The 17,626-nt window shown below is 41.4% G+C and overlaps 1 protein-coding gene across 2 annotated transcripts; it reads left to right on the top strand.

The window, feature by feature from the left end:
* The first annotated feature begins 722 nt into the window (after positions 1 to 722).
* LOC111655045 (sodium/potassium/calcium exchanger 1-like) lies at positions 723 to 16,287 on the top strand. Of its 2 annotated transcripts, XM_087174004.1 has the most exons (11): positions 723 to 1,880; positions 4,471 to 4,626; positions 6,105 to 6,213; positions 8,408 to 8,461; positions 8,647 to 8,697; positions 9,352 to 9,429; positions 10,530 to 10,669; positions 11,760 to 12,035; positions 12,462 to 12,551; positions 13,051 to 13,217; positions 14,310 to 16,287. In XM_087174004.1, the coding sequence occupies exons 1-11, from the start codon at positions 894 to 896 to the stop codon at positions 14,557 to 14,559; spliced, it is 2,358 nt and encodes a 785-aa protein (XP_087030130.1). In that variant the 5' UTR covers positions 723 to 893; the 3' UTR covers positions 14,560 to 16,287. The 2 variants fall into 2 exon arrangements, with proteins under 2 accessions (XP_087030130.1, XP_087030131.1); XM_087174005.1 differs by lacking the exons at positions 8,408 to 8,461; positions 8,647 to 8,697; positions 9,352 to 9,429.
* Positions 16,288 to 17,626: the final 1,339 nt, after the last annotated feature.

The following is a 17,626-nucleotide window of genomic DNA, read 5'->3' as shown; positions in this document are numbered from 1 at the left end:
TCAAGCCCTGACATGCGGTGCGCCCTTGTAGCTCCCCAAAAACCGGAGTCAGCATCTCTGCGTCCGTTACGCACAGCTGGAGGGACGGTCCGCAGCGGCGAGGGGCCGAGCAGCCGGCGGTACAGGTAAGACCCGCACCACCGCTCACTGCACACTGCTTCTTTCTGTTTTTATTGTCAATTTGTTATAGTTTTTAGCTGCTGGAAGAATATAGATTAACAGTTCGCGTCGACCTTGCGTGATAATCCGCGCTGGTCTCAATTACTCCACAATTAAACCTCAACGCGCCATTTTCACGCGCAGATGTATGATATCCGATATATATGATATCTTAACGCGCTGCCGGTAGGGTTAATTAATGTTTCATTAATAATCGTTTTGTGCACGCGCATTTCATCACGTTCTTTCCGAGCGCGCGCACACGCTGTAACACCACATATAATTAGAGGCGAATTAAATGCTTCATTTTGACGGTTTTCTCAGCGTTTGAACATGTTTAATGTGTCTTCAATGGACTCGTGTTTTGTGAGAAGCCAAAGCCTCTGTGATTATGTAGCCATAGTAACAGGTGTCTGTCTGCATCCCCCATAACCCCCCCCCAACACACACACTTCTCAGTAGATGTGCCTCTGCCACTATGCAAGCAGAGAGCACATAAAAACAATACACACTTGTTGATGATGATGTGGTTTTCAGCTGTGTGTGTTTTCTGTTTTCAGTCCTTCCACAGGTTGAAGCTGCCAGCTGTAAAAGATGAAACACACTGTGTGCACATGTGTGTGTGTCTCCTCTCTGACAGTGGTGTCTTCTCGCCACACAACGCTGCTGGAACTATCAAGGAATAGCAATGTATCTGACATAGCTTCCTGTTTGGAGTCGAGACCACGAGGGCAATGAACGTGCACTCGCCTCTGAGGAGGAGACTCAGGCGCAGTCGCGTCCTCTTCTTCATCTCAGGTGTGCTGCTGTGTTTTGTCTACACTCTGACTCTGAAAGCCAGGCTGTCAGAGCCGCAAGCCGCCGCGCAGACGGATGACGCTCTCAGAGCAGAGGCGGGTGATGATGATGATGTTGTGGAGGTCAACATTCGGGAAGTGATGGCATCCAATGAGACGGAGGAGGTGGTTGTCCCACCTGAGAGCAGCAAACCTCCTCTGGTGATAACGGTCAACAGGACAGATATCGAACAGTGTATCTACGTAGATCCTCAACCCCCCAAACCTCTTCCAACTCCAACTCCTCCGCCATCAACCACTGCAGCTTCCCCACGTCCCCCGCCCCAGCCCCCTAGCAGGAAGGGTGAGTACCCAGAGGACCTGTTCTCGGTGGAGCAGCGACAACAAGGCTGGGTGTCCCTGCACATCATGGGCATGACCTACATGTTTGTCGCCTTGGCCATCGTCTGCGATGAGTTCTTCGTTCCTGCGCTGGAGGTCATCACCGTCAGGATGGAGATTTCTGACGACGTGGCCGGAGCCACCTTCATGGCAGCCGGAGGCTCTGCCCCTGAGCTCTTCACCTCCCTGATCGGTGTCTTCATCTCCCACAGCAATGTGGGCATCGGCACCATCGTGGGCTCAGCTGTCTTCAACATCCTGTTTGTGATCGGCATGTGTGCCATTTTCTCCCGGGAGATGCTGCACCTGACTTGGTGGCCTCTGTTCCGTGACGTGACCTTCTACATCCTGGACCTTATCATGCTCATCATCTTCTTCCTGGACAGCGTGATCCTGTGGTGGGAGAGCATCTTGCTGGTGATGGGCTACATCAGCTACGTGAGCTTCATGAAGTTCAACAGCCAGATCGAGCAAGCGGTCAAGACCCAGCTCAACAAGCACATGAGTATCGTCAAGGTGTGGACCGCAGAGGAGCCGGAGAAGGTCAGTTGGTTTCACATTCAGACACGTGGGGAAGAAGTATCTTGTAGATTGAGGAGTGTTTTCACTGAGGTTGTAGAAGACAAACATCTGCCAGTATTTCTATCAGTCATACAGATGTAAACTGCTGCCTCAGGGTCATATTATTAGTTCTAGTTTTTCAAGGGTAAATATTTTCTGGTTTTCTTAGTCATCTCTGAATATAAACCTGAATATCTTTGGCTTTTGTATTGTGAATTGGACAAATCATTTTATCGACCAAAAATCTAATTATCGGTAGATTCATTGATGATGAAAGTATCATTTGTTGCTATACTAGTTTAGATCAATATCATAAAGGCATATATTTCTGTTATTGATATACATCACAGCGTCGCAAGTCATTGCAAAATCAAACGAATTGTTCAATTGATGTTCAGTGCAAGTGACTAATTTTCCATTGTTCTGCAATACACCAACTCTAATTCGGCTCTAGCTTTAAGTGCGAGTCTGATGGTATTCTATGTTTTTCACATGCATCTAATTCCTCTGTCACAGAGCTACACACACAGTGAGACACAGTGTTGCACTTTCATCACCACGAACACACACAGTTTATTTTGACTGAGACTCACACACACCGTCCTGCTGCATCAAACACTAGAACACCAAATGTGGATTAATCCACCACTGAAAGTTGTCCATGACAAATGCACTATTTGCTCCTATTTGAATAACATTTCCTATAAAACTACACTACCTCAGCCTTTCTAATGAAGTATAGTATCTGTGAGCTTTACATCCTCAGTAAGAACCAGTCAGAGTCACACAGAGGGAGTAAGGAAGTCAACAAGTCTTTGGAGATGCACCACATCAGTGGTTTTGGTCTTTCCTGGGGATTAATCACGGACAATAGAAGAAGAGAAAGAATAGCACGAGCCTTCTTCTCTAAAATGACCTGAAGTATGAATTAACTCCAGCAGGTGTTGATTTTAAACCCCCCACAGTAATCAGACATGGGAAACCATGGATACCGACAAAACAGACGACTCTGCAGAGCCGTTGTTACCGGACCAACTTCCATCTCCACACAGTATATTCTCTCTCCTTTCATCTCCTCACAGTTGGGACTGTTGCCTGCTCAGACGCAGTGAAAGAGGGACAGTGATTTGTGGGTCTGAGCAGGTGACAGCCTGTATTTGTGTAAAAATCCTTTGATGATGCTGAACAGAAAGGACTCCAGGTGTCGCAGATAGTGTGTCACACCGATGAAGTGATGGAAATGTCACTCTGTTTCTGTGTCACAGCCCTGAAATATCAGCATGGAGACGTCATTTCATTTATATTCAGGAAAAAAACCTGTAAACAAAGGAATAATGCATTTTTTAAAAGGCTTTTTTTTTTTTTTTTGCGCCATCTGCAGACAAAGCGGCTTTCGTCAGCCGACAGACAGCAGTTAATGTCCGAGCCTGTGATTAACATGCACAACTGTGTTTCAGTATTTCAAGTGTCAGCAGCACATCCTGCAGTTAGCCTGAAGCATGTGTGCAGTCTCTTCAGTCAGCACACTGAGTGTAATGAGACTTGCTGCCACATGAGTGGGTCAGAATTACAATCAATCAAACACGTCTTTTCTCGCCGCTTCTTTTTCCTTGCCTTTTTCTAGAGTATGTTTAGTCTTTTCTCTTACCTGTGGACACCTGTTGGATATACAGGTTATAAGATTCATGCTGCAGAGACAATGGGCTCAAGCAGGAAGTGGCACATACCAGAGATTTGAGAGAGCAAGAGTTTTCTTGTCCTTTAATTTTCTCTTCTGCCCTTGATTATTGATTAATCTGACAATTATTTTTCGTGATTAATCATTTAATCTATAAAATACAATGGAAATGGAAGTCTAAATCCCAAAGCTGTTCAGTTTACAATGATGTAAAACAGAAAAAAGCTTGAAATATTCACAAATTATTACCTGGAACCAAGAAATGTTTGATAGTTTTTGGTCCAAAAATGACTTTAATGATTAATCAGTTATCAAAATAGTTGCAGATTATTTTTCTATTGATCAACTGATTGATTAATCAACTAATCATTGTTGCCTTCGTCTGCCTCTCTCCACAGGGGAACAAACACTTGTTTGACTTTGCCTTTATTTGAATGAATAACGAAATCAACTAAACCATAAACTTATATTATAAATTCAGATTTTTATTGATTATTTTGGCACGTATATTTACTTCAGTAGCTGTGAGGAAAATTCAGCTCCCTCAGGGTCAATGTGAAGAATGAACATACAGTATAGCCTCTGTAATAACACCTGAGATATTCACCTGTCCATCTCCACGGCGGTCACATCAGCTCGACCGCCTCCCGTTTTAGTTGTGTTTTATTTTTAGCATGTCAAACCTTTGCTTCTTTGTCAGCACAGTGACAGTGACTCGCTCATTTTGTTTCCCTTAAATCAACATGAAATTCTTCTCTTTACACTTTTCATATGCCCAAAGAAAAAAACAAAACTCAGACACACACAAGCGTTTGTAAGATTGTAAATTATAACTTGTGTGTCAGCTGAATTACTGAGGGTAGCTAACTGATCAGGTTGTCACTGACTTCACAGGAGAGTGAAGCTCCACCACCACCACCTCCTGCTGCTGCTCCTCCCCCTGCACCAAAAGCTGAAGAGAAATCCAAACCAGAACCTGAACCGCCCCCGAGCAGCCCTCATCGCAGCAAACCACCGTCAGACTCACAGGACGACAAAGCAAGACTCAGGGTATGAAAAATGATTTTATCATTGTTACCTGAGGTTAGACTGCTGTTTGATCTTCTGATGTACAGCAGATATCAGCAGGTTTCAGCTTCAGGCAAACTTTTAAACACCTGCAATGACAAACCGTTCTCTGTGCTCATTTTGATTATTCATCTAATTGTGTAATTATGTTGTTTGTAAATGAATTTCTTGTGTAAAGGCAGAAATGAATCCCAGAGATTCTTTCCCCCTTCGAACTCGTACAGTGGAGAGTTTTATCAGCTTGTCTGCAAGTAATGAAAAAGTTATTTTAAGTCTGAGGCTTTAAAATGTCTTGTATAGAGTAGTACAGGTGTTAAATTCACTTTTAGAAAAAAATGATAGCGTGTGCTGTGATAAAGAGCTGAAGTGAAACCAAAACTTTGAGCTGCGTCTCTCAACAGTAGGACAGAAGCCTTTTGAAAAACTGTCTAATATCATTCTTTATTCAGTATTTATGTTTGGGTTTTTTTTGCAGCCTTTAACAAACACCATTTCCCATAAGCCCTAGATATTGCAGGTTAATGCTATGTTTACATCATACGGTTTAAACTGGCTGCAAATGCACCATCGCTGGCAGTTACCCCAAGGTAAAACCCAGTGTTTACACTAATACAACTGAAACGGCTCATTTGAAAGCAGCAACATGACAAAGAAGCTAATTTACAAGGTTAGCACTTGGGCTAATCACATTGGAATATGGCGTGAAAACTCCCAGTTCAGAATAAGGGTTGTTTTTCCTGTTTTATTTCGTTCTGTTTGGGGTGTTTGTTTTTTTGTAGGAGCTGTAGTTTTTCTGTGCTCACCTGTCTGAACCAAATCCAGCTTCTCTGCTCGTTCATTCTCATTGCAAAATATAACCAGTCCACTCGACCTCCCAGGTCTCACTCCTCCAACTGTTCAAACACTGAGCCGATGAGCTGCAGCCACAACAAGGATCATCAGAAACACACCTCACTGACTGCAGAAGTGAACGTAGTCACAGCTAAAGGATCCACCGTCAGCATTTAGCATTTAGCCAGACCCAGCATGCACCTGTTGGTCACGCGGCAGGTGTGTTTGATTTGAGACACTTGCCCATGGTCGGCGGGCGGTGCATTAAATCAGCAGCTTCTTCTCTGCTGCTGCGGCTGATTTGACTCTTTTCATTTGTGCGTTCTCACACAGTGAATCATAACCTCATCATGCAGCTTTTATTTTTACTTTGACTTTAAATGTAGCAAAATCAAATACTAGAGTAAAAAAAATACTGAAACCTACAACACTGGCTCATCACAATGCAAGATGGTGGTGTCTGCAAAATGAAATGTGTTTCAATACTGTTGAGTTTTTAGCGTTAAATTGTCAAATTATCAGGTACTGAGCGCGAGCTGAAACGAAAAGTACTGGTGTTGCTATTGGTCCTGAAATGTTACCTTGAGGTTAAATGTTTCATTTCTGAATGTGTGTCCTCTGACTTGCAGGTCCGCCCTGTCCTGCAGCGAGGCGGCAGCTCGGCCTCTCTCCACAACACGTCGCTACGGAGCACCATCTTCCAGCTGATGATCCACACACTGGACCCTCTGGGAGAAGGTAACAACACAGAGCCGACAACGGCTTCTGCAGTGACGAGATAAAATCTGCAGCCTGGTGGTGGAGGTGGATGTTGAAATGTATAAAGTCCCTGTGAAATTTAAAAGGTCACAGATAGAAGGTAACAGTTGTGGTTAATTTAATTTTCTGAAATGTTGTTTTTGCACCTCAAGGCCACATTATAAAACAACAAAATACTGTATGTCTGAATGTCTTGCATCAAATATACCATTTAATAATAAAATGAAATTCCCCTAAAAGTAAAAAAATAAAAAACCTAACAGCTTTGTATTTCTACAAATTAATTTACCTTTAACTTTTGGAGAACATTTTGAGACTTTGGATATTATTTAATCACAACAATGGGTAAATGACTTTAACGTTATAACATCAGACTGTTCTGTCTTTGCCGTCTACCTTGACTAGATACTGGGCTGTTGATGAGGGCTCCCACCGTCCTGGAAAAACCTGGAAACCTTTAGACCGGTTTGACCAGTCCTGGAAAACACATGGAAAATGAAGGATATTTTCCTGAAAAACATAATGGGACAATAAATCCCTGTTAATCTAGTCCAGATTTGACAAGTTTAACTTTAGTGGTTTTTGCCAAATCTGAAAACGGGTTTCAAACAATGTGAAAGATTAATTAACTTTTAAAAAATGGAGAAACTGTTGTGTTGATGTTAATATTGTGGCTGGTGTTGCAGCTTCGTCAAGTCTGTCCGGCAGCCTCCAGTTACGAGTGTCCACAGGAGGAGTAACAGTTAACAAATGCATTACATATCTGCTTTTCAACTACATTACACTGTATTCTGAACATTTAGATGTTTATATACCATTAGCTGACGTTAAAGCTCTTGAAACGTTACTGAAAGATTAATGAGTTATCTTTCTGTCAGCTAATGTTCCAGCTCTGGGATGCAGTGAAGCCGGCAGTGACTAAGCTCTGTGCTGCTTCCCCCCCCCCCCGTCCCTTCCTGTAAGTCAGGGCTAGCGTGATGAACCGCAGCGACCTTCAGCACGTCCTCGAACTCACCAGGTTGCTGTTCCTCGCTCTCGCAGCGCTCGACCACAGCTGATCCTTAATCAGCTTTTCAATGCAGGCTAATAAAAGCTGGATAAGAGCCAGCGTGCTAGCAGACCAAGCTCTTTATCTCCATGGAACTAGTGTAGCCGTGGGCCCCGGAGCCGAGACCCCGACCGGCCTCATGCAGCTGGATTGAATGTTAAGTGTCAGCATCTTGAATGAAGCTTCCAGATAATTACACCTCTGTTGTTTTCCAGTTACATAAATTCAGTTGTGCAGCCACAGAGTATGAAGGAATCAGTAGATATCTGACAGAAGGGGAGAAGGAAGTCTGTGGTGCACCCAGGATTTGTGGATCTAGGTTTGCAGATCAGTTTTAATACCACTTTCTAGTAGGGCACCCTTTGTACGGGGCTCATAAGTTGTAACTTATGGATTTATTAATGGTTAATAAGTAATTTAATAATGTTTTATTAAATCTTTAAAAGAACGACTTTGGGTAACCAGGTCTTCTCTTTCCCTGTAGCCTTTTAGTTTATATGGTGAAGCTTCTATTGAGCTGCAGAGCATCTGCACCAGAATTCATTTCACCAACAACCAGGGCGACATGCAAAATAATCATACTGCAATTATTTTGGCAGATCGTTTTTGCATTTCATTTTCCAAACCAACATCTTTCCTTTATGTCTGGAGAAAATGATTCGTAGGCCGGGACATCTCTGTAGCACCACAACGAGTATGGTGCTAACAATGCACAACAGTGTTGTGACACATCTTACTTTTTGCAGTTCCTGCGATTTGGATATTGCACTTGGTCGTATTGCGATTTTGATTATATTTTGAATAATGTGCAGCCCTACTAACAACCTATTAACATCCAGGTGCATTCTCCAGGTTTGTTGAAAGGTGTTATGGGATAATGTGGAAGTTATGGAACTAGATGGGTTGAAGGAAAACAACATAAATTCATCACAAAATACTGACAAACCACAGGCGGCATTGAACAGCACAGACTGAGGATTTCCGTCAGTTTGAGTCGAACTGAAACTTGATACACCGACTGAAATCGTGTTGCAGCACGAGCAGCACTGAAATGTAGATGATGCCATAATATAAAAATTGAATAAAACCCAGAATTAAAATCGTTGCTGTTGGTTTCCATCCTAGAGGCAGCCCTTAGAGGGGCTCTTAAAACCCCCGGCCCAAGGAAAGCCAGACGAGGTAAGAGCGGGCAACAAGATGTCGCCTTGCTGTTGTTTCCTGTCGTGTGTTGTTGTGATTGTACAGTCTAAACCGCGCTGCGTTCACGTGCAACCCAGACAGTCGTTTAAACCAAAGACAACAGAGAACAGCCTTTCCCACTTGATTAGTGTTCAGGTATTCACTCTGATGTGTCTCTCAATCAGAGACGTCCTTTAACGGTGATGTCAGAGGGGAGGGGTCAGTGCAGAGGAAAGGTAAGACATGTTTGTGTCTTATCTGTTTCCCAGTCTGTTGTCGTGGTGATGCTCAGTCCAGTTTGCTTCTGTCTCAGAAATGCTTCTGAACTGATTTTGGATGGTTGCATGTTTATTTGAGATGGTGGTTTCATGTTTGTCTGTTTGTATCCAGTTTTTTCTGTGTGGTTGTGAAGATCACTGACCTTTTTCACACACTGGCTGTTTGGAAAACTTTGTGTAAAAATCACACAAACGAGTCTCCAAGAAGGATTCAAGTGCATCCTTCCATATGATTGTTTTACTTGTTGCATTTATTAGCACAATCTAAAATACAGGGCAAATAGAGAGAAGAACTGAACACTGCTTTGTTTCCCTTCCATATTCATCAATAAAAACTGAACTGTGTGTGTATATATATATATTTAGTCTTCACACAAATTGTCATTCCCCTCAGAGGAAAAAATAGAAACACTGAATACAAGAATCTGGAGGGATGCAGGGTTATATTTGGGGGTGAGTTACTGAGTTACTCTGTGCCAGTGTCTTACCAAATGGCCAGTGTGTGGGTATAAGGTCAAAGGCATGCTGACTCAGTGGCGCTCAGTGGAAGACGTTCAGTATATCTCGGGTCTCACATGTGATTTGTATGAGCCGTCCTTCTCTTAATTTCAGCAAAGAACAAAGTAAAGCCTCTGAACATCCCGGTCACGGGCAAATTACAGAGCAAGTCACAGCAGCGACACGCTGAAGGTGAGTTTAACACCTTAACTTACAAGGTACAATCTGACATTTTAATAAAAGCTCACAGCCCGACAAGGAGATTGATATCAGCTTCACAAGTGCGTTAGCCTAGCTTAGCACAGAGACTGGAAGTAGGTGGAAACTGTGACTGATTGGTGGCATTTTTGGATCATATTGTAAGATATATTATTCAAAAATTTCTGCGCTGGAGATGCAGCATCCATAAGAGGCTGGTTGTCTTCCTGTGGATGGTTGGAGATGGTTTGGGGTTGAAGGAGGTTGCTCTCCACAATCAGCAGAGCCTCTCGGTCTGTGTGTTCGTGCGTCAGTGTGGAGTAATGAGGTGCTTCAGAGTCTGAGGTGCAGAGCAAAGTGAGGCTGCGGGGCGTCTGGAGAGGCCTCAACGAGCCCGAACCAATCAGCCCGAGGATTAACATGCAGATGGGACACTGTGTGTGTGTGTGTGAATCGCTTTTCCTCCATGTCTGAAGCATGTTTATCTCCAAACACTCCAATCTCTCCCACTGGCTCTTCATAGCAGCCCACACAGCATAATAAGTCCGTCAGCTTTTCATTACAATTTTGATTTGTTTAGTGTCAAAGTGTAAAATAAACGGTTCTGTTAAAAAACAATGAGGTTAGTGCTAAAACTGTGTGTGAGCAGAATTTAGAGCAGTTTAAAGGAACCTGTTTGATAGTAACGATTTATAAGGATTAACTGGTGAATTAATGACTGCATTATTAAAGAAGAAAGAGAATAAGAATAAACTTAAAGTTGTGATGCTATATGCTATATACATATATGAATATAATAGAGAACAAACATCAGAGACAGAATGAGGAGGTTAAACAGCAGCCAGCACACTAATAAAAGATTGTTAAAGTAAACGAGAGACGCCCAAAAACGTCAAAAAACAATGAATAAATGATATTTTAAAAATAAACATCAATAAGTCAATGAAAGCTTCAAATCATTAAATGGTCGATTGGAGCTGATGTGGTTCCCTGTGTTAGTTTTAGTCAGAAACCGTTTGAACTTTGATGAGTGAGTAGATGAACGAGTTCATAACAGGCTCTCATCGCTCTGTGTCTTCCCGCTCTTTCTCCAGATGGTGATCAGAAGCCAAAGTCCGAGCAGGCCGCTGCTGCTGATCCACCAGGGGGCGCTGCAGCCGAGCCGTCCACCTCACAGCCTCCAAAGACAGAGGAGACGACTGAGAAGACGTCGGACCAGCCGGACGAGTCCAAGGTACGATGATTTCGACTCACTCTGCCCTGTCCTATAAACGGCAGGGACAGACATGGACCCTTTTAAACTTTTAATACCTCCATTATCACGCCTACTGTAATAACTGTTTCACATCATTTCCATCAGTTTTTCATCTCAAGACCAAAGTGCAAACCGTGTTTCTCTGACCCCTACACATGTACATAATCTGTAATGACTTCATGCTCCCATACTACGACCTGGCTTGTTGGTCATCGAAGGACAAACAACAAATTATACAAATTAATATGTGTCATAGGGACGTAACCAAATATGAAGAGTTAAGGCCCTCTGAACACAACGTCCATATTTGTGTATTAATATTGTTGTTTCCTAATCTATAGAATCAGACTTTTTCTTCTGTGGAGGAAATAAACAAAAAATAAACCAACTTTATTTTCATCTGTGCATCCTGCCATTACTTACACAACTTCCAGTTTTTAAAGGAAAATGATGAAGCACGGCTGAATGAGGTTCTATATGGACCAGGCTCGAGCGCTGCAGTCCTGGGGCGGTTTCACAAAGACACACTTTGACTGTGTCGTGGATATAACAAAAAGTTCAGTTCAATACTTCATATAAACGTCTGAATTCATCTGTTGCACAAAGCGGTTAAGTTCTTGCTTTTTTTTAAAAGCCAGACTGTGGTACAATGAATTCTGGGTAAATTAAGATTTTTTTTTCAAAATAACTGACTGGCTGGCCGAGGAACTGCATCCAACCGCTCAGCTCCTTTTACCCTCAGCAGAAAATGTTTGTTTTACTTTGAAATTCAGTGAAAAGTGAAACAATAAAAAAAATCTGAGTATCTGATTTCTAAAAGCTCTTTCCCTTCTCATTTCTCTCTCCAGAACAATGTTAACAAACCACAAATAATGAGCCATATTTTCCTGTTTTTTTTTTGTTGTTGGGTGGAACTGGTCAGTGCAGATGTCATTGACTGTTGCCGTGGTAACATTGGTCTTAGGCTTGAGTTAGTCTGGCGGTTAGGTGTCTAATGTTTTTGGCTTAAAATGAGTCAGTCTTTGTTTTTGTGACTGTCTGTTTCACTCGTGTGTTTCCTCTCCCGCAGGCGGCAGCAGCAGCTGGAGGATCCGACGGCTCAGGGGGCAGCGATGAAGACGAGAGCGATGGCGAGGAAAGCAGCGACTCTGGTGAGGGTGAAGGCGATAACGATGAGGATGATGATGACGGAAACAAGGAGGAAGAGGAGAAGGAGGAAGCAGAGGAGGAGAATGAGCCGTTGTCTTTGGAGTGGCCGGAAACCAGACGGAAGCAGGCGACCTACCTGTTCCTGCTGCCCATCGTGTTCCCGCTGTGGCTCACGCTGCCCGACGTCCGCAACCTGGTGAGTACGAACGGCCCTCAGAGACACTGTTAAACCTTCACTCTGCTGTCATGGAAACAGCAGCAGTCATTAGACCAGTGCAGGTGTTCAGCTGGATCCAGGTGGTTCCACTGGGTTAAACTACAACTGGTGTGAAACCGTATTCCCAGTAGCTTTAATAAGAAAAATGTCTTTTACAAGATTCATTTCACCCAAATAAATGGTTCAATTTTCATTATTAATCTGCTGATATCATCATTGAATGTATATAATGAAAATATATTATATCTATAATAAGAACATTATTGTCCACAATGTGAATAAGTGTGTATAATAATTAGCACTCTTTACACATCTGGATCCAAATCTGTTTCCAGATGTTTGCATGTCAAGTCAGTAACAGTTTTTCTCTGAACATCTGATGTGATCTTCTTTTATATTTTCCAGGCGTCCAGGAGATATTTTGTCATGACGTTTATCGGCTCCATCCTGTGGATCGGAGTTTTCTCCTACTTGATGGTGTGGTGGGCTCATCAGGTCGGTTCACACGTCACACTTTTAAAAACAGCACCAGTCGTATACAACTCCTGCACTTAAAGGAAAAAATTCAACAGTTTTGGAAATTTACTTTATTTTCTTTAGTATCTGTACAATTAATATGGAGCTACAGGCAGAGACGAGTTAGCCTAGCTTAGCATAAAGACTGGAAATGGGGAAATCTGCCCACCAGCAGCTCTAAAGCCACTAATTAAGACGTTATATTTTGTTTGTGTTTAAAAATGGACGTTGTAGTTTTATGGAGTCTGCAAACTTAGAGTGGCTATCTATGGACAAATTTAAGATTGATTGATTTTTTTAAAATGGATTTAACTCACTTATGAATATTCAGAATAAACAGCAATGAATTCATGTGTTGTTTTAAAGTCACACTGAGGACGTGGCCGTGTGTCTCTGATTCTGTCGTTCTGAGTTCTGAGAAATTAGTTGAACGATTTTGGTCGAACTGACACCTGTCTTCATCTTTTCCTGTGCGCAGGTGGGTGAGACCATCGGCATCTCAGAGGAAATCATGGGCCTGACCATCCTGGCGGCCGGGACGTCCATCCCTGACCTGATCACCAGTGTGATCGTGGCCCGGAAAGGTCTGGGGGACATGGCGGTGTCCAGCTCAGTGGGCAGTAACATCTTTGACATCACTGTAGGGTGAGTGACCGGAGAACCCTTTCTCTACCAGATATAATGGAATGAAAAACACTTGAGGGAATCACCTGTACCTTTCTACAGCAGCTCATTCAGTGTAACTGAAGTATATTTCACAGTCTTGTTATACTCAGCATTCCCCCAGTCTTTTTTCACACTTATTTTCCCCCCACTTCTGATCATATGGAGAGGCAAGTGAACTTTTTTTTTTCTTGCACCTGGGAGAAGTTGCAGGAAGAAGCATAAAAGTTTAAAATAAAAAATAAATCAAAAAATGAAAATAATAAGTTAAATAAGTCAATAAATATAATGGAATTTTTGAAACCCACTGACACTACTCATTACATGGGCTTTGTAGCTTACTTCCTAAAGCGTCTCTTGCACAAAGACCTATATTTCTTGCCAACAGAAAGATATGACAGTAATGTTACATAACTGGGTAACACATAATGTATGTACCTTGTGTTTACAGTACATGGAGAAATTAAAAATCACCTGGAAAAACATGAGTGCGTTTAGTCACATTTAGTCTGGTGTAGTGGTGCAGTTCAGCCTCTTTTACTTTACTTGCCTCTCAGGGTTTTCCTTATGATATGATGATGATGTGCTACCTTCAACAAAACTCAACACTTCCTGATGTTTTTCTTTTCACATTAAAAGCCTAAAGGCTGAGAGACTTTTAATGCAGAAATTCTGGAGGAAGTGTTTAGTTTTAATGTTTTTCGTGGGAAAAGTCACCTGATTTGACTCTCGGTGCACTGACAGAATTATTGCTGTGAAAATGGACAATATATTGAATATTTCAAGACGACAGGAAAACACTGATTTAAGTTCCCACTTTCTATGTTCAAAAACTATGGAAGTGTTTGAATTTCCTGCTTAACTTTAGTTCTCAGCTGCATTCGAAATGGTTTGTTAGGTTGTTTTTTTTCTCTTTGTTCGTTTCAAACTGACCTGAAACATGTATTTATGAGCTACTTCTCACTCCCCAGCTGCATATTTACTGCATAATATTGTAATATTTTCCTTAGTTTGCACTGGTCTGTAAACTGTATATGAACTTGACAGAAACACATATATCCTCTCTGGTTCCAGCCTGCCGGTCCCCTGGCTCATTTACACTCTGCTGAACAACGGCAAGCCGGTAACCGTCAGCTCCAATGGCCTGTTCTGCGCCATTGTGCTGCTCTTCCTCATGCTCATCTTCGTCATCGTTTCAATCGCTGTCTGTCGCTGGAAGATGAGCCGAATGTTGGGCCTCACCATGTTCGTACTGTACTTTGTGTTCCTCGTCCTCAGCGTCCTGCTGGAGGATCGCATCCTCATCTGCCCGGTCTCAATCTGAGCTGAACGAGGGATCGAGGAGGAGAGCGAACAGCGCCGGCTGTACATGACTTAGTACGTCCAGACAGGATCTGTACTGTACGTAGGATGTGTTAGATATTACCAAGCCCGATGTCAAAAGGCTGACCTGGATCAGAGTAGACACAGAGTAGAAACACATAACTAAACGAGCAGTGATGTTAAAGGAAAAATCCACCCTCAGCACAGCTTCACACAACTAGTCTGTGATCTTTATAATTTTCCAGCAGCTACTTTGTGGTAACTTTGTGTCATATTCTATAACTACAAGCATTATAAATGTGCACGTACAAACTATTGACTTTCTACTATACAGGAAGGAGTGAACGAGGAAAGGATTTTGGACACTGTCCTGGTGTGCATAATTATCCAGAATGCATTTCTGCAGAGAGGGGGTCTGAACTGTGTCACGTGCACAGAGGTGATGAGTCTTGATGAGAAAAATGTGCTTATTCTCATTCACTTTATCAGGAAATTGTAAATATGCAGACGTTGGTTTCAGGCTCAAATCCTCGTCACCACATTATTTCACTCTGTCTGATGTGCACCTGTTGTTTTCTATGTAAGCCTTTTTACACGGCTCAGCAGCTGCTACCAGAGTCGGGGGGGTGAACATACGTAATAGGCCTTGGAGTTACTTAAGAGAATTTGGCTGAACCAAACTTTCAAATCCAAGAAAACACATACAAACTAAATTTGAGCAGAAACAGCAGTTTTACATATATCACGTATCAAATCAATATGAATTTTGTTGGAAAAATCATCTGTATTATCATCCTGTACGAGCAAGAATCTATGTAATTATGTTTAGGGTGCAAAAGAAAATTAACAGTGTTCCTCCTTAGTTTTACTAAAATGTAACTTGTACCCGCAGTGAATTTGTCTTTGTCCTGTACCTGTGTGTGTGCGAACTTGTCCTTACAACTTTTCTACAATTTATTTCTCCTTATAAGACTTTTGAATTTGGGTGTAAAATCATAGCTGTAGAGGAAACCCCTGTTTTTTGATTTTGGGGATTTCTGGCACAAAAACACAAATTGTAGTTTCAGATTGCTGAGACATTTTCTAACTTCATTGTAGCTGCTGGAAATATGTGGACACGATCTCACTTCGTCTGTAGCTGGTCAGAAAATATAAATATACACCAAACAATAAAATGGTATCACAGATGCAAAATACAACACATCTCCACTGACTGTTTCAGTTAGCAGTGTCTAACTGTTGTTGGATTTTTCCTTTTCATATTGTGAGCATAATGCTTCTGGAGCATCCCTGAGGTGACTTTAATAGATTAATTAAATACATGATTTCCGTTCCCGCAGTGACAGTGCAGATTCACTGCGCAGTGATATAAAATCAGTGGATGCAACTTCAGTTTTGTATGTTCAGTATTTTATGAACTGTATCCCTAAAACTGTTGTTCCGTATTCAACCATTCAAAATAGTGTTTGTTCATGTTCAGTGTGTAAAAGAGAGTTTTTGTGTGAAACAGTACTTTGTTGCGTCGACATAACTGTGGTGGAGAGAAACAGTGATTTGTATGTGTGTCAGGTAAACGTGTATCAGACAGGTGTCACATTGTCAGCTGTTAGTGTCTCGTTAAATGCTCTTGTTGGATTGAAGTGGATGCAAACGTGTATTATTGATAGGAAAACTGTCAATATTTCAGATTAAAATTCCTTGCTGCAATAAATTATTTTTTTAACAGTGAGCTGGACTTCTGTGGTTATTTACATCACAAAATAAAAAGTTGACTTACTATGACATTTTTTATGATTTCTATGCTATGAAAATGACTTTAATGCCTTACTAGACTATGACTTATTATGCCTTACTATGCTATGTTGTCTTCATGACTTTTTATTCCTTACTATAATATGACATTTTTATACCTCACCATACTACGTCGTATTAATGACTTTTTATGCCTTACGATACTATGTCATTTTTGTGACTTTTTATGCCTTACTGTTCTATGGAATTTTAAGGAGTTGTTATGCCTTATTATATTATGTCATTTATATGAATTTTTATGCCTTACTACACTATATTTTTATGACTTTCTGTGCCTTACTATACAATGTCATATTAATAACTTTTTATGTCTTACTATACTTATACATTTTTATACCTTAGTATACGTTTATCTATAAGATAAAGAAAAAAGTCGTGGTGTGAGGAGCAGTGATGGCTGGCATTAGGGGAGTGACTCTGGGACGCCAGTGATCACTGTCTAGCCTCCTGGAGGTGTCGTGGGACCAACTACACGAAACACTGGTGAAAGGAGGTTCCCACCCGATGACCCCAAAGACATGTTAGTTATCACTGCTCATTAGTCTGTATAATTAATAGTTATCATAGGACATGTTAAGCGTAGGGAGCTATTCACTGAGTCTGGTCCATTTTCTGTAGCACAAGTTTCTTGTGTTTATCTTAAATAAATACTATGTCACTTCAATGACTTTTTATGCGTTATTACACTATAATGTTTTATTGACATTTTTTTGCCTCACTATACTATTATGTTTTTAGGACGTTTTTATGCCTTAGTATACTATGACATTTTTAGGACTTTCTATGCCTTACTGTGCTACAGTGTTTTTATCCTTACCATACTATGCCATACTATACTATGACCTATCTATGCCTTATATATATACTATGTGTCACAGCCTGGCTCAACGGCTGGAAAACCAGAAAGGGAAGACAATACGAGTTGGCATTTAAGGTGCACATAATTTATTAACAAAAGGTAAATGAGGTTTAGTTAAGCACATTCAGTGCCTGAAGAGGGAAAACAAAAAAAAGAAACAGGGACACCTAGTGCCATGGTAGAGAGGTCTTCACATATGAAATTTTTATGCCTTGCTATACTATGACTTTATATGCCTTACTATACAATGATTTTTATGCCTTTTTTATGCCTTACTATGCTATTACTTTTTATACCATCCAATACTATGACTTTTTTAAGCTTTACTATACTAGGACCATTTTATGCCTTACTATACTATGATGCTTTTATGACTTACGATACTGTGACTTTTTTA

Source organism: Seriola lalandi, unplaced genomic scaffold (assembly GCF_002814215.2).
Source record: "Seriola lalandi dorsalis isolate HSWRI2012SDOR001 ecotype SW California unplaced genomic scaffold, Sedor1 jcf7180002054299, whole genome shotgun sequence".
NCBI lineage: Eukaryota > Metazoa > Chordata > Actinopteri > Carangiformes > Carangidae > Seriola > Seriola lalandi.
Note: the sequence above shows the minus strand (reverse complement) of the source record. Positions and strands in the feature narration are given on the sequence as shown.